General features: G+C 36.8%; 1 protein-coding gene across 11 annotated transcripts in view; it reads left to right on the top strand.

The window, feature by feature from the left end:
- Positions 1-24,296, top strand: part of TCF4 (transcription factor 4) — a 339,169-nt gene that overhangs the window by 1,978 nt on the left and 312,895 nt on the right. For 9 of the 11 annotated variants that reach the window (XM_070420346.1, XM_070420323.1, XM_070420324.1 and 6 more), the window contains exons 2-3: positions 672-763; positions 2,467-2,539. In XM_070420346.1, the coding sequence (XP_070276447.1) occupies positions 692-763; positions 2,467-2,539 (145 nt within the window). In that variant the 5' untranslated portion in view covers positions 672-691. Of the gene's footprint in view, positions 1-671; positions 764-1,999; positions 2,011-2,466; positions 2,540-24,296 lie in introns of those variants that run through there. The other 2 variants (XM_070420332.1, XM_070420331.1) reach the window with 2 other exon arrangements.

The raw sequence follows: 24,296 nt of genomic DNA, 5'->3' as shown, positions 1-24,296 counted from the left end.
AAGGGCCTGACTTTAATTTTTTGCCATCCTTTCTTTCACAAATTAGGGTGCTGGACAATTACAGGACCCGACCCTCCACTCTGCTCGCCACCCCCCCTCCCTTCCTCCGACCCTGTCACCCCTCCCCCTTTGGCCGTGTTTTCACTCCAGAGACGCTCATCTTTAATTTCTTTATAGCTACTTTGAAATGCGGAGGGGAGTGGTGTGTGTGAGTGTGTGCGTGCGTGTGTGTGAGTGTGTGCGAGGGGGTGGGATGGAGGGTGGGGGGAAAGTTGAGACCGGATCGTTCTCAGTAGTTTCTCTTTTCTCTATGATCCATTCATTTCTCGCTCTACCTCCTGTTGCATAAAATGATGCGCTGAAGAGCGGCTCTTTTTTTTTACTTCCCGGATTTGGTTTTATAGTGGATGTTACCAGTTTTGATCGTCTCTTTGGAAATACAGTATCAATATCGCTTTTTTTTTTTTTTTTTTTTTTTTTGCTATTGCTGCCTATTCCATCTTTAAAAAAACAAAACAAAACAACTCTCCCATCCCTCCCTCCTTTCCACCTTAATCCTACCCGCCCCCACACCCTCACCCCCAATCCCCCCAGTCTCCAAAAATCCGATTGTGTTTTCTCCCAAGGATTGGGACTGGATTTTCTGATTGCGGTTATTTCCATGTTTCTAGGTTTGTGTGATTTTGCTAAAATGCATCACCAACAGCGAATGGCTGCCTTAGGGACGGACAAAGAGCTGAGTGATTTACTGGATTTCAGTGCGGTAAGAAAGAACGGTGGAAACTAACAACAGCTGTGAAAACAAAACAAAACAAAACAAAAAACCCAAACACTGAGCTAGAAACCAATAGCAATCTAAAGGACAGAAATAATTTTTAATTGGCTGAATCCTCAGTAAAATGAAGGTGTTTATGATAAGTTTCAACTACAATTTTTGGGTGTGATGAACGATTCAGGCTTTTTTTTTTTCCAGAGTCTAATAACTTGCCTTGAATTCCGTACCCACAAATCCCCCAGAATAATTGAATCTCACCCCAATGGAAAGGAAAAACAGACACCCCTAACATGGCAAATCACCCCTAAAACTTGGCCTTCAATGAACCTTGGAAGTACTAATACTTGGAGCACTACTCATTTTATTTACTTACTTATTTTTCCTGGGAATGGAAAAGAGAAAATAGGAGACCCCGTTGTCTCTTAAAGTTTTAAACTGATGATGCTTTGGATTAGTAGGACCTGTAGTTACTTTTTTTCCCCTGGGATTCTGAACAGTCATGTATATATTGAGCGTACATTCTTTAGAACCCTTTATACTGTTTTTATACATGTCATAGTTATGAGATCAGTACAAAGAAGAACTTACACACTTGTGGAGTTTTATAGCTTTACTTGGTCCTTCTCCATCCCTTTGCTTCCCTTTCCCAAACCAAGTCTCACTCATGTCAGGGGAATTGATTTTCAGTGGCAGATGAGTTTGGTGTAAGATGCATTTGCAAAGCAAAATGAAAAGAATCCACAAAACACATAAATAAAATCCAAACCACCTTGTAAGTGGGGCTCTTTCATGTTGCTGCTGCTACTGCTGCCGCTGCTGCCCCTGCTGCTGCTGCCGCTGCTGCTGCTGCTGCTGTGCTGCTGCTTTTCTAGACCTTCTTTTGGAGAAATGGCTTTCGGAAGTTTTGCCAGGAAACATAGCTCTAGCAGCTTCGTAGCCCCCTTTCTGCTTGCTGCACTTTCTCCATTCGTTCCTTTGCTTTTTGCAGGCTCTGACCCAGGGAAGGTGCGCATTGTCCACTAGATAACGTGGAAGAAGAGGGAAACCAATTAGGGTCGAAATAAATGCTGGAGAGAAGAGGGAGTGAAAGAGAGAGAGAGTGAGAGTGAGTGAGTGAGTGTGTGTGTGTGTGTGTGTGTGTGTGTGAGAGAGAGAGAGAGAGAGAGAGAGAGAGAGAGAGAGAGTCTTGCTTCAAATTGCTCTCATGTTAGAGATGAAATGAGAATTTAGTGCAGGTGGCACTTTTATTTTTATTTGGGTTCACATATAACAGGCAAATCCTATACGGGCTGGAAATGGACATTGCCACGTTTATGGCCAAGGTTTTCATATAAAACAAACAACTTTTTTCTTCTCCTTTGTAAAACTAGTGTTTTCTAGAGAGGCTGCTGCCCTCCAAACTGAATCTTGATAACATTATGGGGACTGTGTTTGTTTAAAATGTGGTAGTACTGCCTAGTACTGGCAATCTAATGAACCTGAGGAAAAAGAAAGGAGTGGTAATGGGGGCGGAGGGGGTGATTGCCAATGTTGTGCCTGCTTTAGTTCTAAGTTGGATGGTGATGTATTTTACTACGATGAGCCCTTAGCATAAACTCTAAGTTATATAGTGAGAGTATGAAAGATCTTTGATGAACTCTGAAGCAGCAAATGTCTTCTTTTCAACAGTAATATTTCTTTGTTTCTTTTAGATGTTTTCACCTCCTGTGAGTAGTGGGAAAAATGGACCAACTTCTTTGGCGAGTGGACATTTTACTGGCTCAAGTATGTAAATTCTTGTCTTAATGTGTAGTTAAATGTTCTTTGCTGTTTATTCACTCATTGTATATTTTTGGCTCTGTTGAAGTGTTCTGAAAAAGTCATTGAAATTTTAGTCTGTAATGATATGGTTATTTCATTATCCATCAGTGGTATAACTTACACAAAATGTCATCTTTTGCAAAATTAAAATTAGGCCTTTTTTTTTTAATCAAGGAAACTGTCTCAGAATTCCATTACTTAATTTAAAAGCAATTTTCTAATACAGTTATAATCAAACATGTGAAGATAAGGCCAATGTTAAAATGAGGGAAATAAATTAATGTTCCCTATTTGGAAATAGAGGGGGGAAATCTAACTTTCATAAAAAGGGAAAATCCCTTGTAAATAATATCAATTTTATTAGGTTCTATGTGTAATTAACCCTTTTAAAGAAATGAGTCTGTAATTTTGCAGCTGAATGCTGTGTAGTAAACCATAACTGTAAATAGAAAGCCTCTTGCTAAGCTGAGAGCTAAATATTAATTCATTTATATTTAAAATATCCTTTCTGATGCTTTAGCTGTTTCTTTCCCCTATGTATCATGTGTGCAATGAATTTTTGCTATATTTAAAGTTGCAAATTGGGAAGAACCTCACATTTTCTAAACGAAAGGTCTTTGGGTGATGCTTAAAAAAGACGTTAGCGCTATTCACAAAAGAAACTGGGTGCGCATTGATTATCTGGCATCTAAGGAGGAGTTTTAATAGGGGACTCTCTGAAGGTCTCTTATTAAAAGTGAAAACTGAAAATATATTTAGTTAAAATGTATTTGTTATTTTGTCCACTGAATTTCATATCAAAAGGAGGCATACGTTGTTGCCTGCTATTCTTTAGGTTCAACGCTTAAATCCATTTCTGCTGGTTAAACAGCTGCAGTATTTTAGTTCTGGCAGTGGTACATAACAGTACATTAGACAGAGTGCTATTCTTAAGTCAGGCTGGTAAATGTTGACATTTTTTAGCTCTGAGATGCTAGTGGAATTGTCTGTTAACTATTGAATATAATTTCACATCGCTTAAATTTCATAGCAATGAGAAATCTGTTCACCTTTGTGATTTGTGTAATTGGTATATTTTTATAAAATGAATGGCTTATACAAGTTGCTCATTTCCAAGTAAGCTACTTCTCCTTCTTCTGGCACTCATAAGTCTAAGGGAATTTTAGACTCTGTAACTTGATTTATAACATATGATATGCCTCCTATAGTTATATTTTACCTTTTGTTTTTTGGGGTCCACTTTGATTAAAGTACTATTCTCCATAGGTTTGTGTTTTACTGCCCTGACCCTGTGAGAGCTCATTGCCTAGTACTGGCAATCTAATGAACCTGAGGAAAAAGAAGGGAGTGTTAATGGGACTTAATTTTTTTTGTTTTAGTCTTATATCTTGGAGATCTCTGTATTCCTTATACAACTTTGAAGTAAAGGTGAACACAAGTGTCTCTTCTAGACAAATTAATTTTTCATGTTAGACATTATCCAAACAGTAGCTAACTTTATCTCTGACAATACTTTTCTTCATCATATTACTTAAGAAAATATGTATTTACTTTAAATCTAGAAGTAGATTATGTCAGAAAAGTACAGAGATAGACTGCTTTCAAAGTCAGTGCAAAATACTCTTTTGCACTTTGTGAAAATTGACACATTTGGAGTGTCTTAAGTTATGTCAGTTTAGGTATGTCTTCATAAAGTGAGGTGAATCAGAAGCATGAAATTTCTGAGTTCACATATAGATAGAGTCCTTGCTATGATGTTTATTTTAAGTGTTTATAGGGAGTATAGGCTGGACAAATATGAATGTGTATTAATACATTTTGGTAAGTGATCATATATTTAAACTTACACAGTTTTTAAGACAACTCTGTGTGTGTGTGTGTGTGTACATATACATACAAGCATACATGAACTCAGAGACTTCATCCTTAGTGTGATGTTATGGTATTTCTGATGAAGATGCTGTGATTATTTCAAGGTGTTAAGTTACATTGTACCACAGGTGCAGTTTTCTGGCCCAAATGTTGACTTGTAAAGGTAAAAATGTGTGGCTCTTTTGTTTGGGGTACTGGATTAAAAATGCAAGGTATTCATCCAGTGCAGTATGATGGTGACTATAATATATGGGGTACAGATTGGAGTGTTGGTTTTTCTCATCTATTCAAGACATATTTGAACACAGGGCTATTAGTGAAGTAAATGGCTTGTATTTCCACTCAATAAGAAATCATTTATCCACAAAGATAAAGTCTTTTTAAAGCATAACGAATTAAAAAAATCAGAAAAACTGGCCTTTAACTGGAAGGATGAATGAGGTAACTTTGGACAGAGAAATAATTTTCTAAATTTATTTCAGGTTCATTTCCATTGTCCTGAGTGATCTCAGGTGTCACTTTCATGGGTAGCTTTGCAACTTGGGTCCAGGAAAAAATGATCCAAGCTATAAGTAAGCTGTTCATATTTGAAAAACCAGCTATAGCTTTTCAGTGAGTCTTGGTCATATTTCATGCTTAAAGTTCCCAGTAGCTTTTGATTTCATTAATGTAGGATGCTCCATCGTGATTTGCAATGTGAGAATGAAAATAAAGTGTGGCCATATTCCCTTTAATCTTCCATTTCACAAACATGGTTTTTCCTACCACCTTAAGAAATGGGGAGGCTGCTAGGGAGAATGGAATGTAACCTGAGCTACAGCCTGACATTCCCAGGGAGCATTTTTCACATGAAAGGCTTTTGTCAACCCAGGAAAGGACCAGCAGTTTTTGTTTGATGTTTGCAGGTGTTCAGCAGAGAGCACTAAAACAATTCAGCCATGATAGTTCAGAGCTACGATGACCTTAACTGGGAGATTGGTGGTCTCTGGAATTATTTTTAAGAAATAGTTGTAACCCATATGGTAACTTATACAAAGAGGTTTAATATCCGTTATATCATTGATCTTATAACAAACTAAAAGTATCCACATGCCTGGATAATTGGAAAATTATTCTCATTAAAACGTAGGATGGCAAAGTTACCAAAAGAAAAAAAAATGCTCCTAGAGTCTATAATTTATTGGTTAACAAGGGCTTAATTTTCTAATATAACAAAGATACTGTTTATTTGGTTACTTTGAGTCCTGTATAAGCAAAAGATAAACATGCTAGCTTTAGGATCTTTTTAAAAAGTAGTGTTAAAGTTGGGCCATGAGGATTATCTATACTCCAGAACAACCCTAGTCACATCTGTTACATGTATTTACAGTTAGTCTGTGATGGATACTACATCTTCCTCCCTCAGTTTAAAAGTTGAGCTTTTTCTCCTGTAACTGTTTAGCTTTGCTTAGGTGTTCAGCATTTGTTAAAGATTGCCAAATCGATGGGTGTTTGGACAATTAAGAGCAGTAGTAAAATACACCACATCTCTGGCATGGCATTTTTTAAAGAGGAAAAACATTTCTTGATATTCATACAAGTTAGTTAACCTTTATCCACATGACACCAAAACAACTCATGAATTTAGTGAATTCAGGGAGAAAAAAACGAATCCAGGGGGTAGTACTGTACCACAGAGAAAATTCAATGGTCAGCATCCTGAATTGATTTCCACTAGTTTGAATTCAAGGTTATGGCATGAAGAAAAATTGGCCTCCCCTTAAAAGTGTTTGTTGAGTAGAGTTAAGTGTGTGTGTGTGTGTGTGTGTGTGTGTGTGTGTGTTTTAAAACAACCTTACTATTACAGTGCAAGTCATAATGGTTGCATGTTTTTTTTTTGTAAAGAGCAGAGTAATTTACTAGGTTAATAAGTAAAGTGGTATTAAACCCATTATGTTAGAATCATGGGATACAGGAGATAGAAACCGCTTAGCTTTATACAACCAAAGAAAACTGAGGCTCAAGTTAAGGAATTTCTGTGCCTTTCTTTGCTGTTCTAAAAGAACACATTTTGATTTGCTAATTCTCTATGGCTCTGCAAATCCTTTATTGGAATAACATTGGTTTCACTACTGTGTTTTGTTGTAATTTGTATTGCATAATAGAGTATTAGGATTTATGTGTTGATATTTGTGCATACAAATGCTTCAGCCTGTGCATGCGACCTTTGAATACTTTCTAAGGTTTGGAACTGAATTTTGGATATTGATCATTCTCTTTAGCCCAAACTCCCCTGGGACTATTTGCAAGATGTTAAATTGAAAAATAGGGTGTGGAGGGTTACAACACTGACAAAATTAAAGTGCTTCTTAATACGCCAAGAGGTATGCTATATGCCTTATATGTATTGTATTTTTAAAATTCTCACAAGAACTAAGTGAGATGCAAAGATTACAATGCTCATTTCATAGATGAGGAAACTGAGATTCAGAGATGTTAGACAACTTGCTCTCAAGGCAGCCTATAATGAATTAGGTTTAAAACCCAGGTTTGCCCAGCTCAATATCCTTTTCACACATGCATACACTGACAAACAAAGTTAGATATAGCTTACTTTTTCAAGATTATACAGGGATAATAATGCATTATTGAGGCTTGGCCTCACCCGATGATATGTTTATTGATTTTTAGAGAGAGATGAAGGGTGAGAGAGAGAGAGAGAAGGAGAGAGAGAGACAGACAGACACACAGAGAGAAATCAATCTGAGAGAGAAACATTGAATGGCTGCCTCCCTATGATCCCCTACCAGGGATCAAACCTGCAACCTACGTATATGCCCTGACCATGAATCGAACTCGTAACCTTTTGGTGTATGGGATGATGTTCCAAAAAACTGAGCCACCAGCCAGGCTAGAGTAGATAAGCATTTTAAAAAACATATTTAAGAAAATGATATAAACTCAGACCCATTATTTTTCCTGCGTTAGTATCCAAATAAAAGCTAGCCTTCTAATTGATGTTGGATTTCACTGTGTCTTTGTATGTCTCACTGTTGTTGTTATTACTATTGTTATTATTACAAGGAAAATATAGTAGATATTTTCAAAGTTGTGCTTTTATTCAACTGACAGTCTCCATAGGTGCCAGTGAAAATATTTTGTTTTCATTTATTTTTATGTACTGAAAGTTGAGGTAATGAAGCCTGCTCTGTTAATATCTAAAGAAATAAAGATTTTTTTGCCTTTCACTGTAAAAGAACTTTTGCAGTTCATTGTTAGATCTTTGAAACTTCATATCTAAGAACAATAATCCTAAATTCTATCAACATCTCTAAAATAAGCAGTATGGAAGTTTTGATATTCTTTTATCAGACACGTGCTTAAAATGTTGCATTTTCTAAATTCAGAAGGAAGAAGCAATACTCTATTTGACATGACTTAAGTAAATAAAGTGCATTAAACAAACGTGGGGATCCAAGATCTGTTGAGACTGAAATGCTTAACATTTTTGACAGCATCAGCAAATTATCTTTACCCTACTATTGTAATGAGGAAATCACTTAAATAACAGATGAGCAGCTAAGTCACATAAACATATATAATAGAACTATGTAATGAAAGTTTATGCTGTTAATTGCTCGAATCTGTCTTAAATGCTTAGAATCATGAAGCAGTAAAGACTGTCATATAAACAGTTTTGTTTTGAGCTTAAAATTATTTCTTTTTGCTTTCATCTGCTATGATAAACAAAGTCATTTTGTAAGCTTTACAGATCAAACATTTCCTCCTAATGGTAAACTATATTTTATATTGGAAGTTTGCAACCTCGTCCAAGGCACAGAGTTGAGTCCGGGGGGCCCCAGGCCTGTGATTTTCAACGTTTAGTATTATGATGCTATTTAGATCAGTTCCCATAAGCCAAGATAACAGATCTTAAGTTGCCTAATAAGGAACATGGTGTGTTTTAAACGTTCTTCAGTTTACAAGTCTTGAACCAAAGTGTCCTTGGGCAAACCTTTAGAATTTATATCTATGTATTCAGTAAATCAGAACTTGCACAGACGTAGGATCGAAATTCAGCTAGGTAGAAACAGAAAAAAAATTCCCTCTTTCCTTATTTTTTTTTTATGAGCTATTTTGTATGACCAGGTGTTCTTCCAAGTTAATTAGATAGTGCTAAGTATTAGAGAAAGTAAGGTACATAATAGGGGTTTTTTTTTTAAAGGTTACTTTTGTTATGGTTTCTTATTACTCTGAATAAAATTTTTAAAATTGACCACCAAGTTTATAATACATTTTCAAAATCTGTGCTCACTTAGACTCAGCAATAAAATATGCACAGGAGTTTCAGGTGTATAGTTTTAAACCATATGACTCTTGATGTTTATGAGAGAGACATAAGAGAAGTAGCAATTTAATCTTTAAAGAAGAGTGGTAGCACTTCGCTGTAAGTAATATTTATATTTTATACCAGACTCATATATGAATAACAAAAGTGTTGAAAAGGTTGTCATGTTTATTTTCATTTCAAAAATAAATAAGGCCCGATTAATCAGCATATCAAATACCCAGGTGTGTTTAAAATCAGTTTATATGGATAAATTTCTGAGCTGTAAGAAAGTATTTTACTTAAATGTGCAGCTACACTATTGTTCAAGTGGATGCTTTTGTACTTTTGTGTGACAATTAACATTTAATGAATGACTTTCTAGACTGCCATTGGTGGTAATTACTATATGGAGTTTATTAACTGCAACTCATTGTTGGATGTGCCTGTATTGATTTGTTTTGCAAACAACCTTTCACACATTCAACAGTATTTGTACATTACTTTTTAAAGACCCATTTTATTTGCTGATGCTGATATTGCCTCTAAAAGTTTAACTTACAATTCCACATGTACTAGAATGTCTCTTTGATCAGTGATTTTAATTGAATTAAAATTCCATCTTTTCAGCTATAAAAATTTTGCACTTGGATACTCAGGGAATCCCAAAGAAACTACATAATATTGTTTTATTTTTCAGGTAAATAATTTATAAAACTTTAGATATTCAGGAGACTTTGAGATGCTCTGTTATTTCTTAGGTAAAGAGACAAGGTTTGGGAGGGCTACATGTCTTTTGTCCAGATCATACAGTTGGTTATTTGGCCATAAAAGAACACAAATACAGATGTCCTGACCCACTGGTTAGGGGCCCCATGCTGCTTTTAATTAAGGTTTGGACTCAATCCGTTGGTACCAACTGTATATTTCTTAAGAGGAAAACTTGTATAATCTACCATTTCTGAAAAAATAATAAAAATTCAGTGAGAGATGGACATCGTAATCCGGCTCACTTGTCATCACGTGTTCTAATTTGGCTAAGGCAGTTGACGAATAACTGTTAAAATGTATTGTGTTATTAGAAATAACACAGTAAGACTCATGATTAAATATCAGGGCTGTAATTTAATCTCGGGGGTTCTGTTGCTGTTCATAAACCATTTGGCTTTTTCTGTAACAGATGACGTCAAAATACAGCTTGATTGAATTATGACCCTGGGTTCCAGGAGCACCTGCCTTTGCTTCTTTACTTCATGGCATGTCAGCGTTTCCATTACAAACTTTTCTTCTGCTCTGACATTTTTAACTTCAAATAGTTAAACTGGACCAATGCTTGCCATATAAACTGTTAGCCCCCCTGGGAAAAGACTATTTTTCCAATAAAACAGAGAAGGTAGTGACAAAGCCCCATTACGGAATACCTTTTAGAATGTTCTTCCTTGCTTTAATCTTCCATTAATTTAAACATTCCCTTTTGGGGTACTTAGCTGAATTGCAAGGAATCTAAATGGGAGGATTTAATTTCAGATTTCTCAAGTTAAGTCTTAAATATAAGATATTTAGAGACTGCTAAACTGGGAAAAGAGCTTTAATGAAGGAGGATATTGAAATGATAGTTGTGGACACTAGGTTGGATATTGTGTAATATGCTGAAGTGCAAGACAGGAAAAACATGCAAATTTGGCGTACCTTGTCAGTCATTACTCTTATATTCACTTAAGATTAGTAAAACTTGATAATAGTTTAGAAAGGTATATTTATTTATATCACCACCTGGAGATTTCTGGCATAGGTTCAGTTTTGCCCCTTGGGTTTTAATATGTAGGCAATGGGGATAGGATACTTTATCTACCTAGCTGGTTACCTATAGTCATTCTTATTGAGGGTGCATTTAAATATACAGGGTGTCCCAAAAAATGTATACATACTTTAACAGCTGATAGCTCAGTTTTGAAAATGAAATGTATTTTAATAAACACTGATTTTATAATTATTCTAAGTGTGTGTATACATGTTTTGGGGACACCATATATTTTCAGTATATGCTGTGTTCAGATCCCTGTATTAGCAACTATACCACATAGAGGGCTTGTGGGAGATAGGCCCTGCCCCAAGAGGGCATATATTCTGACAGGAAAAATGGTGTGGGATTTTGACCTGGGGGTATTGGGATAGAGTGCTTGGGGTCAAGATCACTGTGAAGCAGGCACAGAGGAGGAGGCTCCGCAGCTCTGCGGTGACATCAACTCTGGTCCAGGCACCTGCAGTGACTTCCAGGCAAACATCTCTGTCTTGGATGCTTTTTTTTTTTCTTTTCCGATTTTGGGATTTTTTTTGGTGGTGGTGGTGGGGGGGGGGGGGGGATGTTAGCGTTTATAATTCAGTTCCATCCAAAAATATATGTTTTTAATGGTAGTATCAGGATGGATATTGAAGTTTTTATGTTTCCAGTTTCAAACTCTTCCTATTATATCCTTCAGCAATGGAAATTTATTTGATTGACAGCAATAGCTACCTTGAAGAAAGTTATTTAACTGAGATCTGGAAATCTAGATTCTTTTGCATTGTTTATTGCTAAGTAGCTATTTGATATTGACAAAGTGATCGAATCTCAAAGCCTGTATTTTAAAACTGAAAAAAGTTTGAAACTCTTCAGTGAACTTCAAGAGGGGTTTTATATAGTATATTTAAAAATATTTTCAGTTTGCAAAAATACTCATCTTTATAATTTTTATTATCGCTGCCATCAACATTACCAATGCCACATTTTTGATTCAAATGCTTGCAGGGAAATGTGATAGTTATTATTGCCAGGTAATACATTCAGAAATGCATTTAGAAAACATTTTGAAAGATATTGTGATCTTAGCAAAAACTTAATAATGTTTGTAAAAACATTATGAAGTGGTCAGATAGACCTTTGGGTAAAATCTATCATACTTACATTACAAGTAGGAAAAAGATATATAATACCATCCTCTCCTCAGGTATTGGTGAATTCAAGTTAAGATGTCTTTCTCTCTGTGACCTCCAAGTAGAGTAGCACATAGTCCCAGTTTCCACAGGATGCCAGAAATGCAACTGATGGGTAAAATTGGCTTAAGAAGAATTTATTAATGAATGATTGTGCTTGCTTCAGAGTATAAACAAAATTTTTATGACAAAGAATATTTTAGACCTATTTTTAAAAAATATCAGTTACAAACTTGTGTATTCCCAAAACTTTTTCTTCACTTTCAGAAATAAGGGACTTACATTTGGATATTTTGCAACTCAGAATTTTTTAAACTCTGAAAAAAAACAAATTTATCATCAAGTGGTAGTATTACAAGATTTAATATAGAATTTTATACATAATTTAATTTTGTAATTTTGAAAAGAAAGACCAAACAATGTCAATTTCAATTCTTGTTCCAATAATAATTGTTTGTTGTTTGCATTCTTGAATACCAGTGTCTGCTGCCTGGTTTCCCAAATCATTGAATGCTTTTCTGTTCTCTTGTGGGCACTCTGATTCTTCATCTAGTTGCTTTTAGCCACAAGGTTATTATTTTTTTTCTTCCCTAAATTTCCCCTGATTTTCTTCATCTTTTCTTATTCTTCAGTTTATCTTTTCAGTCCATGTATAACTATGTTCTTTTACATGGTTGTACCTTTGCACTGCTCCTCTCCTTCAAGAATTCAACACTTTACTCCTGTGTGGTTTTGGTAGGTGAGAAATATTTTAGACAAGGTGAGGCTATTTCATAATTACTTCAATTAATTTTACTTTAAAAATTTCATTGTTGTTTAAGGCCTGGTTATTTAGAAGATGTTGAGATTTTCAGAAAAGTGAAAGGGATGCATGCATATCATCTTATTCTTTTTTCCCAGTGTGAATATAGTTCACTGGAGTAACAGTTGATTTATTAACTAGAGGCCCAGTGTACGAATTCTTGCGTGGGTGGGGTCCCTCGGCCTGGCTGGCTGATTGGGACCAATCGGGACCGGCCTGCTAGGGGGAGGGACAGCGGGAGGTTGGCCGTGGGAGTGCACTGACCACCCAGCTGGTGGTGGGGAGGGACCGCGGGAGCTTGGCTGTGGGTGTGCACTGACCACCAGGGGGCAGCTCCTGCATTGAGCGTCTGCCCCCCGGTGGTCAGTGCACAGTGCGTCATCATAGTGACCGGTCAACCGGTCGTTCAGTTGACTGGCCATAAGGGTTGCTTAGGCTTTTATATTTATAGATTAGTAATTTTTATTTGATCATTTTTTTATTCATTCAATAAATGTTTTTTGGGAGCCAAGTCAAGTTACAGTGTTAGAAGCTATGGTGAGGAAAGGATGGTATTATATTCACCAATAACTGAGGAGAGGATGGTATTATATATCTTTTTCCGATTTGTGATGCAATCCTATATAATAAAAGGGTAATATGCAAATTGACCCTAACAGCAGAACAACCAGGACGACTGGTCGCTATGACGTGCACTGACCACCAGGGGGGCAGATGCTCAACGCAGGAGCTGCCCCCTGGTGGTCAGTGCACTTCCACAGGGGGAGTGCCGCTCAGCCAGAAGCCGACTCATGGCTGGCCAGTGTAGCGGCGGTGCTGGGAGCCTCTCCAGCCTCTGCGGCAGCACTAAGGATCTCTGACTGATGGCTTAGGCCTGCTCCCCCTGGGATCCTGGACTGTGAGAGGGCACAGGCCGGGCTGAGGGGACTCCTCCCGCTCCCCACTGGGCCTCTAGTTATGATATAAAGAAAAATTTCAACTTCACCATTGTAATGGAGCACGATGTTGCTGTTGTTAGGTAAAAGTCCTACAGTGATTCAATAGGAAAGTATTTTAGTTAGTGATGTGGAAATACAGAGTTAGATTTCTTTAAAAAATACATTTCAAATATAACTAAGTGCAGACTTCAGAAACAGAAATCCTAGAATCTGTGTACTTGTGTGCTTCTACATGAGTATAATTAAGGAAGGAGAATGGTTTCTAAGGCTTATAGAAGTTAGACCTGTAAGAGTATTGTTATGAATGTACAATCAGAGATTCTTTGGGAGGCATGACAACTAACTTCTGTTGGTCCTTCTGGAGCAGAAATTAAAATTTTGGACTTATAGATAGCATTCATATACTTCAGGAGCACTAGATACATACAGGTGTGGGTAAAAGTAGGTTTACAGCTGTGAGTATGTGAAACAGTTTATTCTTGTATTGTTATTTATTAATTATTGCATTATTATCCATAGGAACAACTGTAAACTTGCTTTTACCCACAACTGCATGCCTAACATTTTTATTCCCACACTTGAAGTTTTTATATTTATATTTATTTTTGAATATATACCGAGAAAAAGTATTTACTTTTAAAATTAATTATTTATTGAACCTCTACCATGTGTCAGGACCATGTTAGGAGCTGGAAATAAAATGATGAGCAAGACACTTGCGTTCCTGTATGGATTAAATGTAGGAGACAGACACTGACTGAATCATCAACCAAAGAAATGTCAACTTCTACACTTGAGAGTTGTGTGGCATTAGAGGCTTCCCTGGGACCTGTACACTCAGAATGATGTCAGGCAGATGGGGGCAGGGGGAGGGAAGTGGCTGGAGGCACGGGTTCCACTAAGAGAGAGAAGGTCATGGTTGGGAAGGGGCTCCAGCATGGTTTGAGCTGAGCAATGGGGAGTCTTTGCAGTGCACTGCCCATGAGATTGTGCTTGGGAACGCTGGCTGCAGCCTGGAACCCAGGCCTCAAGGGTAGTAGGTGTGGGTGGCCCAAACCAGTTATGAGGCTTCTGCACGAATCCAGGTGAGAGATGGGGTTGCTGGTCCTACAGTGTGGGTGGTGAAATTGGAGAATGAACTACAGACCCTATTTGAAACCTGTAACTTTAGTCCACCGGGGAACATTTATCGTGGGCACTTGCTTTATTTTGTGCAGCTTCCTATAACTTTAATACTTTCAAATTTATTATACTTTATACCTTATAACAGTAACGGAGACCTCACTCAGCTACCATGTGATATCCACTGCCTTTTTAGCAACCAAGCACCATAGAAGTGCTTTTTATTTTCTGAGAGAAGTGGTAGGTTTGATTTATGCAAATCTGTTGTGAGAGGGTGCAGAGGTAGAAGTGGGAGACCAAGGGAAAGGGAACTTTTCTTTCTTATTTCATGGTCTTCAGTGATAACGCATCGTTTCAGCCACCTGTAGCTTATGTTCTTATTACCAGTAAACACGATGGTGTGGTTTGCCCTGTTGAATAGGATTCATTGAAAGCCTGTAGTCCCTTATCAGATGGCACATCCACAACAGGTGGCTGAGCTGCTTTGCTGGTGAACTTTAGGAGGGTGGTTTGATTTGTATGATAGTTTGAGATAAAACACTATTATTTGATTGTATTTTTTTGAGGTATTCCAGGAGGGAAAATTATCTGTTAACTTTTGATTAGGAACAAAGTGAAGCTTCCCATATGTACACATCACAGCTAATATACTGCCTCCTTTCTAATGATGGCCTCCCTCTTTCATTCTGACCATGTCATTCTTTTTATACCTCCCCCCAGCTCCATTTTTTCATTGATCTTATTGGTTACTATTGAGAGTCACCTCTCAAACCAGTATGTGTGTTAGTTCATTTTAGTTAGGAAAAATATTTCCATCCTTTGGTTATTTACTGTTCAAGTTGAAGAAAATGTATTGTTTTATATCTATCTATCCCTATCCCTGTCCCTGTCCCTGTCCCTGTCCCAGTCCCTGTTCCTGTCCCTGTCCCTATCCCTGCCCCTTTCCCTGTCCCTGTCTCTGTCCCTGTCCCTATCCCTGTCCCTGTCCCTATCCCTGTCCCTATCCCTATCACTGTGCCTGTCCCCGTCCCTGTCCCTCTCATCTGTGTATCTCATCTGTGCATAGGCCAGCTAGTTAGAGCAGTGATTTTCAACCTATTTCATTTCGTAGCACACATAAACTAGTTACTAAAATTCTGTGGCACACCAAAATATATATTATATATTTTGCCAATCTGACAAAAAAAGATAGGTATAATTTTGATTCCTGCACACTGGATGGCTATTGTTGTGTTGGCTGTTGTCATGGTTTTATCTGACAATCGAAGGGAAAAGAGGTCAATGTCCCTGACTCAATGGTCAAGTATTGCATGTTTTAAAAATTCTTGCGGCACGCTCGTTGAAAATCGCTGAGTTAGAGCATTGGAGGGATGCTGTGGGTAGGGGTTGGATCCTGATATTTATGCCAGTTAGTACTTCGTGGCTCCAGGACCCTAGAGTTCTGTGTGTTCTTCATTAGAAGGGCGCTGAAAGGAGAGGCGTGGGACCATCTGCACTGAGCAGAGAGCTTCCTAAACCGTTGGCCTTGCTGCTGGTGAATTAGCAGGGTAATACTGATGCAAGTGGACAGCATTCACACGTGTTCCTGCCTCCTGGAGAATTCCTGCAGCATCTAGGCATGCATTAGCAACTCTGAGTTAAAAAATAAAATGAAATGTAATTACTTTCCTTTTGGGGTGGGGAGGCACACTGTTTCAACAGTATCTGCAATGCTTTATCTTTTTTGGGGAAAAAGGAGAATGGTTGACAATTTTATGCTTGAAATATTTCACAATTAAAAACAAACAAAACACCACACAAAAAAAGTAACCAAACAAAAACTCTTTCTCCAAATTGGTTTCCCCTCTGATCACAGTCCTCTTTGTTGCCCTCCTTCATAGCAAGAGTTTTATTAATTGTTGTTGATACTGGCTGTGTCTGTATCCCTTTATCCCATATGCTTTATATTTTAAGAATAACCAGCCAAATATTTCAAAGCACATTTTACCTTGTATTGTTTGACACCTATAAAATTTTACATGTAACATATATAAACTATGAAGCTTAATAAAGGAGTGAAGATGCATGGACCTACTAGACAACGCGAGAACTAGAGCAATATCAGAGCCTTTGCCTCTCCTTGTGGGGTCTTTCCTTATCCACTTCCCCTCTCTTCCCTGCCAGAGGTAAATATTCTATTGTTTAAAGTCTTTGTATAACATGTATATGCATCCTTAAACAATATGTTGTCTGGCTTTACTTGATGGGGGATCATAAAAATGGTGTCTTTCTTGTATTGCCTGTGCTACCTATTTTTTTTTTCACTCAGTATCATATGTTTAAGATTTCTTATTGAATGTGGCCTTAATTTATTTTTATTACTGGTGAATATACCTCAATTTATCAATGCATTTTCCATTTAGTAAACCTTTGAATTGATTCCCATTTTTTCCCCTTGAATATTGCTTGATGCACACTTGTTGATATTTGTAGCATATATATCTGTGAGTAAAATGTAGAGTTATGTGAATGTTCAACATGACAAGATAGTGCCAAATTGTTTTTCAAAGTTTGTTACCAAGTTACACTCCCATAGACAGCATAAAGGATTACTATTGATGCATATAGTTGTCCACCTTTGATGTTATTAAATTTTTTAATTTGTATCAATCTAGTTGGTATAAGATTAAAATATATTTGGCTGTGGTGGTAATTTGTATTTCCCTGGTGAAACATCTCTTTATGTGTTTATTTATGCTCTGTTTGTTCTTCTGTGGAATCTCCCTTCCCTCTCAGTTTCTATTGAGTTGTTGTTCTTTCTTATTGATTTCTAGGTGTTCTTGATATATTTTTGGGTAATGAGTCTTTCTGTCATGTTATTTTATGACCTGTCTTTGTACCCTCCTTTTCCGTTGCCAGTTTTGTGTCATAGTTGGAAAATCCATCTTTATGCCCAGGTCATAAAGATTTTCTCTTGTATGCTTCTTCTAAAAAGGATTTCATAGTTTTGATTTCTACATTTAAGTTTTTAATACAGTTGGGACTGATTTTGTAGAGTGAGAAGAGGTCTAATTCCACGTTTCCATAAATGTTTTGATGCCCATTTGTTTTATAGTCATGTACTGAAAAGTCTATCCTTTTCGCAGGCATTGACGATGCTACTTCTGTGATAGTATACATTTCCGTATTTGTAAGGGTCTTTCATTCTGAGACCTTTAATTCTAATCTGATGGTCAGTTTGTCTACTCCTGCACGCCCCACACTGGGGATCGAGCCCGAAACCTGGGCATGTGCCCTGACCGGGAATTGAACCCTGACATCCTGGTTCATGGGTCAATGCTCAACCACTGAGCCACGCCACAAGGTGGGCTACTACTTTTGATATCTGGTAGACAAAGTCCTTCTTTTTCCTTCTTTTGTCTTACATATACACATTTTACTTTTGGCTATTTGGGGGCCTATGTTCTTCCATAGAAATTTTAAAATAAGCTTGTCAAAGTGTTTCATGAGCCTTTTATTGAAGTTGCATGGAAACCAGTGATTATTGGGGGGTGGGGGAGAATAAATACATTAATTTTTTTTTTAAATTTATTTTATTGATTTTTCACAGAGAGGAAGGGAGAGAGATAGAGAGTTAGAAACATCGATGAGAGAGAAACATCGATCAGCTGCCTCCTGCACATCTCCCAATGGGGATGTGCCCACAACCCAGGTACATGCCCTTGACCGGAATCGAACCCGGGACCCTTCAGTCCGCAGGCCGATGCTCTATCCACTGAGCCAAACCGGTTTCGGCTACATTAATTTTTTTAATGTAAATTTTTGCTTCTGTTTTTTCTTTATTTATTTTCTATCACTATTTATCCCCCCAAACTCTCTTCCACTTGCAACCACACCCCTCCACACCTTGTGAAATCACCACACTGTTGTCTGTGTTAATGAGTTCTTTCTCTTTTATTTTTTCTCAATCCCTCCCCCCCAAACCTGACCCTCCCCCCCAGAGCTGTCTGCCTGCTCTCTATGAGTCTGTCTCTATTTACTGCATCTTTATTAATTATTATTTCTACTCATGTATCTCTCCATTTCTTTAGGTCTTTCTTAATATCACAAAATAAAGTTTTATAATATTCTCCATGGCTTCTAAATATTTTTTGATAATTTATTCTTAAGTACCTTATTTTTTTCTTACTCTTGTTAATGGTATTTTCTTATAAATTAACTATACAAATTGTTTGTTGCTGGTATATATAAATGCGGTTGATTTTTGTATATTGATTTTTATATTCAGCTATGTTGCTAAACTATTAATTCCAAAAGTGCCTTTGTGCTTTCTTCAGAGTTTTCTATATAGGTAGTCATATCTTGTGCAAATAATGACATTTCTGTTGTTTTTATTTTGAAATGTCTATACCTGGCCTACTTTCCCCTCCTTTTTCTTACTGCACTATTTAGTACCTCAAGCACATAGTTGTTAAACAGAAACAGCAATAGTGGGTATCCTTGTCTCTTTCCTGATTTTCACTGTTGATGTTGATGATGATAGATACCATTAAGGACCTTTACTTCTATATATTTTTTTCTAAGAGTTTTATCATGGATGATATTGAGTTATATAAAATACTTTCCATATATATTTAAATTATGATTTTTAAAAATCTCCTTTACTCTGTTAACGCTGTCAGTGACATTTATATTTTTCCTGTGTAAACTCCCTTTGCATTTTGGGGATAAAGCTAATGTGATTATGATGTATTTTTATCACTCTTTAAAAAAATAATACCTTGGGCTGTTTTCTAATATTTCCTTTAGTATGTTGCATCTATTTTTGTAAATAAGATTGGTATATAATATTTCTTCTCCTGCTGTCCTTGTCTGGGTTTGGCCACACGGTTATACTGACCTGTAAATGAATAGGGGAATATTTCCACTCTGTTTTCTCTGGAAGAATCTGTATAAGGCAGAAACAATCTGTTCATTGAAACTAGGTAAATCTTGTTCCTGTAACTATCAGGACCTGGTGTGAGAAAATTTTACCACTGATAGAATTTTTAAAGCATTGAGAATGAGAATTTCACTTTCCCCCCCAATAATTTTAAAATTATATATATAATTCTATTTTATATCAGTTTTTAAGTTAGTTTCCATAAAGTTCGTAGTATTCCCTTATTAGCTTTTTAATCTCCACTGACTCTATAATTAAGTTGTATTCTTCAATACTGATTTTATTTGCATTTTCCTTGATTAAAATCACTAGAAGTTTTTCTCATTTATTAATCATTTCAAAAGGAATCAATTTTTGGCTTTGTGGATTATTTTTATGTGTGTTTGTTTTCTACATTATTTCTTTTTTAAAAAAATATATTTTATTGATTTTTTACAGAGAGGAAGGGTGAGGGAGGGATAGAGAGTTAGAAACATCGATGAGAGAGAAACATCAATCAACTGCCTCCTGCATACCCCCCACTGGGGATGTGCCCGAAACCAAGGTACATGCCCTTGACTGGAATCGAACCTGGGACCCTTGAGTCCACAGGCTGATGCTCTATCCACTGAGCCAAACCGGTTAGGGCTCTACATTATTTCTAATCTTTATTATTGCCTGGTTTCTCTTTGCTTTGGGCTTAATAATTTTTTCTAACTTCTCAAGTTGACCACTTAATTAGTTAAGTTGTCATTATTTTTTTTCAAATGTAAGAACTTAAGGCAATAAAATGCCTTCAGTGCTCTGCTGTCACTGTATTCTATAGGTTTTAATATGTAACATATTCATTATATTTTATTTGTAAGTATTTAAAAATTCCCAATATAATTTCATCTTTGACCCTTGCAATATTATTGGTACCTTAGAAATTTTACCAATGAATGTCATTTATTCTTTTATTAGTGACTTTTAATGTTACTAATTTGTTGTCAGAGAACTATTCTGTATGACAATAGTTCTTTGGTTCTTGTGAGACTTCTTTACTGTCAGTTTTAATTAATCAGTTTTTGTAAATGTTCCATTGTGTGCTTGAGAAGAATGTATATGTCTAGAAGGATCTATATGTGTCCAGAAATTTAAGCTTGTTAATTGTGCCTTACAGTCATCTATACCTTTAGTAATGGTTGTTTATTTGAGGGGTGAGGGGTCTGACATATTTGTCATTGAGATAAATAGATTAAAATAATCCTCTCTGCTTGTGACTTTGCAAACGTTTCCCTGTGTTTTGGCTTTATACATGTTGAAATTGTATGCATTTGAGTTTTGAATTACTAGATCTTTCTTGTTAATTGAACCCTTTATCCACTTCGTATGTGGTCACGTTCTTTCTGCTATATGTCTTAAAGTCTGTTTTTTTTTCCTGTTACTAGTATAGTTATCCCATTTTCTTTTGGCTAATATTTGTCTAGTCTGTCTATTTTTTGAACTTTTATTTTAAGTCCATTCATGTTGTTGTGCTTTAGGTGTGCCAACTACAGCTGGATTTTTATTTTAATCTAATCAGGTAATATGAAATTATTTAAATCAATTTACATATTTTGTACTTCAGTTTAGGCCAGTTATATCGACTACAATGGTGCCTCTTGGAATGGTGCAGTATGGTAGCTTTGATAACTGCCATCAAAATTCTTGAATTCCATTTGTATTGCTTTTTATACACTTTATTCTTTCCTGTCATTCCTTTAAATAAATTAAGGTTTTGTTTGTTTCTTATTTCATTTTCTAGTACCATTGTTTGGAATTTATTTCTGTTCTTTTAGTGGTTACCTTTGAGATTCTGTTATGCATTGTTATCTGACAAAGTCTAAAGATTGCCTATAGTCTTAACTCTCCTTTGAACCAATTTTAAGGTCAGGAAATACTGTTTCTTACATTAATCTCATTCCTACTTAGAATATTTTAGTTTTGAGCTTGAAAATATTTTCTTCAAATTAGATATGATTATTTTATAGACAGTGTTTAGATTTATAGTTTACTAATTTCTTTGCTCAACACTCTCTGACATCTTAGCCTTTCTTTATAGTATCATTTTTGTATTTGGTGAAATATATCCTTTAGAAGTGTTTAGGTATAGGGATGTTCAAGGTCAACTTTTGTATTTTTGTTTATCCAAAATGTCCTGATATTCTTCAAAGTTAATTTTGCAGGGCACACAATTCCAGGTTGACTTTTGTTTTTCCTCATTATCCTGATGATTTTATTCTACTATCTTCTGAATTCCATTATGGCTCATGAGAAGTCTGCTGTCAATCTAATTGCCATTCCTTTCTAGGATATCTGTCTTTCACCCTGATTTCTCATTTTCTTTTTGATGTTTTGCAATATTATTTCATTAAATCAACAACTTAAAAATATGTATATTTTTTATTGATTTCAGAGAGGAAAAGAGAGGGAGAGATAGAAACATTGATTGGCTGCCTCTTGCATGCCCCCTTCTGGGAGTCCAGCTGGAAACCCAGACTAGTACTCTGACTGAGAATCAAATCATGATCTTCTGGTTCATAGGTCAATGCTCAACCACTGAGCCAAGCCAGTTGGCAAATCAACAACTTTTTGAATAAAATGTTCAGTTTTATTGGAAACTCTATGCATCTGACTTCTCCATACCACATTTTTCTAGTGTCCGTCCCCGCCCGGCCCCCCCCGCTCCCCCCCCCCCCCCCCCCCCCAGCTCTTTTTTTGCTGGCTGCTCTTCTTTTGCCTGAATTGTAAATATTGGATTCCCTTGGGGATTTTACCTGGGCTTCTTTATAATGCCTTAATCTGGAATCAGATTGGATTGGTTATCATCCAGTTACTAGCAGTATGACCTTGTTTCCTTATTGTTGGGATCATTAATGCCTGCCGTGTACTTAAACCCGTGTCTTAACACGTGGTAGGCAGTCAGTGCATGCCTATTGTTATTTTCATACGTATTTTCGTCCTAAGCAATCTTGTCTGTTTCCGAGATAACAGCTTTTATATATATTGCACTAATTTGTGCCTTCCAGTGTTAGTTTGTAGAGCTATTTATCTTTTATATTCAATTTCTTTCTCTGCTTCCAAAACAGCCAGAGTGAGGTGTGTGTTTTTTTAAGATGTCAAACAGAGCACTTCATCTTCCAACTTCAGTGTTTTGTTTTGTTGTGTTTTTTTTTTTTTCACTATTAGAAACACATTTAGTATTATAGAATAACTAGAATTGCTGTGCACTCCTTAACATATTTTAGATCTTGGACTTTGCCAATTTTTTCCTTGATTCGGGACCTTTGCACATGCTCTGGAGCACCTATCCCTTAACTCTCTGCTGGCTAACTCCATTCAGAGCTCATCTGAAATGCCCTTTATCCAGAAAAGCTTTCTTTGATCTCCTAATCTAAGTTAAAACTTTTGTTAATTCAGTAAATACTGGATTTATTTAATAAATAATTCAATAAGCTTATAGATGTATTTTGATTTGAATCTACTGATTAAGAGGGATGATAGACCATGTTCATTTAAAGTTTAGTCATAGTCTTGTTATTGGAAGCTACTAAACTTCTTTCCTGTTGTGTTTATTTATTGGATCGTCAAGGTCATATACATTTCTTATGCTCACATTATATTTCTTTTGTGTTTTCACATACATTTTGCATGTACAATTTATTACCAGATAAATGTCATCCCAAATCAGGGATTGGGGAACTCACACTCACCGAGTACCACATGCCAGGCATTCTTATGTCACTGTCTTATATAATGCCCAGGTCATTTGCAACTCACTAAAGAGGAAACTGACTCAGAGAATCCCCTGACTTGTCCAAGGCCATAGAGGTAGAGTAGGGGCAGAGCCTTGGTTTAACCTAGGTGTTTGAACTCCAAGAGGAGAGCTTGTTCCATATCTTCAGCCTTAGTTCTCTCTGGACAGACTCTTACAAATTGCTATAGTGAGTACAGTTCACAAAGTTCTTTCACATGTATTACTTCATGTAATATGTACATCAGGTTCTAGGGGGCCATGATATTGTTGACATTTCATTATGGATCAAGCTTTTTACTTACTCTTTCATTACCCAGGACACCGCTCTAAGGTCTTTGAGTTTACAGATAGATGACAAAAGTTAAATAAAGAGCACTTAAGTGAGTTCTCTGAGAAGTGACACAATGTAATATTGAATTGTTGATGAGTATTTTTATTAGCTGGAAACATAGCAACTTTTTAAAATTCAATTATTGTGTCTGTTTTCTGTCTGATTGGCTGGCTATCTGTTGACTAGAGGCCCGGTGTACAACAAAATTTGTGCATGGAGGGGGGCTCCCTCAGCCTAGCCTGCACCCTCTCCAATCCGGGACCCCTTGGGGGATGTCCAACTGCCGGTTTAAGCCTGATCCCACTGGATAGTCTTGTTATTGGAAGCTACTAAACTTCTTTCCTGTTGTGTTCATTTATTGGATCGTCAAGGTCATATACATTTCTTATGCTCACATTATATTTCTTTTGCATTTTCACATACATTTTGCATGTACAATTTATTACCAGATAAATGTCATCCCAAATCAGGGATGACACTGGGATCGGGTTTAAACCGGCAGTCGGACTTGCCTCTCGCAATCCAAAACCACTGGCTCCTAACTGCTCACCTGCCTGCCTGCCTGATTGCACCTAACTGCTCCCCTGCTGGCTTGATTGCCCCTAACCGCCTCTGCCTTGGCCCCACACCTGGGACCTAGGATTCCCTCCTCCAGCTGGCTGCTTCACCCAGGCAGGCTGCAGCCACAGGGGACCGTGG

The sequence above is a fragment of the Myotis yumanensis genome, unplaced genomic scaffold, assembly GCF_028538775.1.
Source record: "Myotis yumanensis isolate MYYU_CA2020_CCGP unplaced genomic scaffold, mMyoYum1.0.hap1 SCAF_7, whole genome shotgun sequence".
NCBI lineage: Eukaryota > Metazoa > Chordata > Mammalia > Chiroptera > Vespertilionidae > Myotis > Myotis yumanensis.
This window is presented reverse-complemented; position numbering and strand designations above follow the sequence as displayed.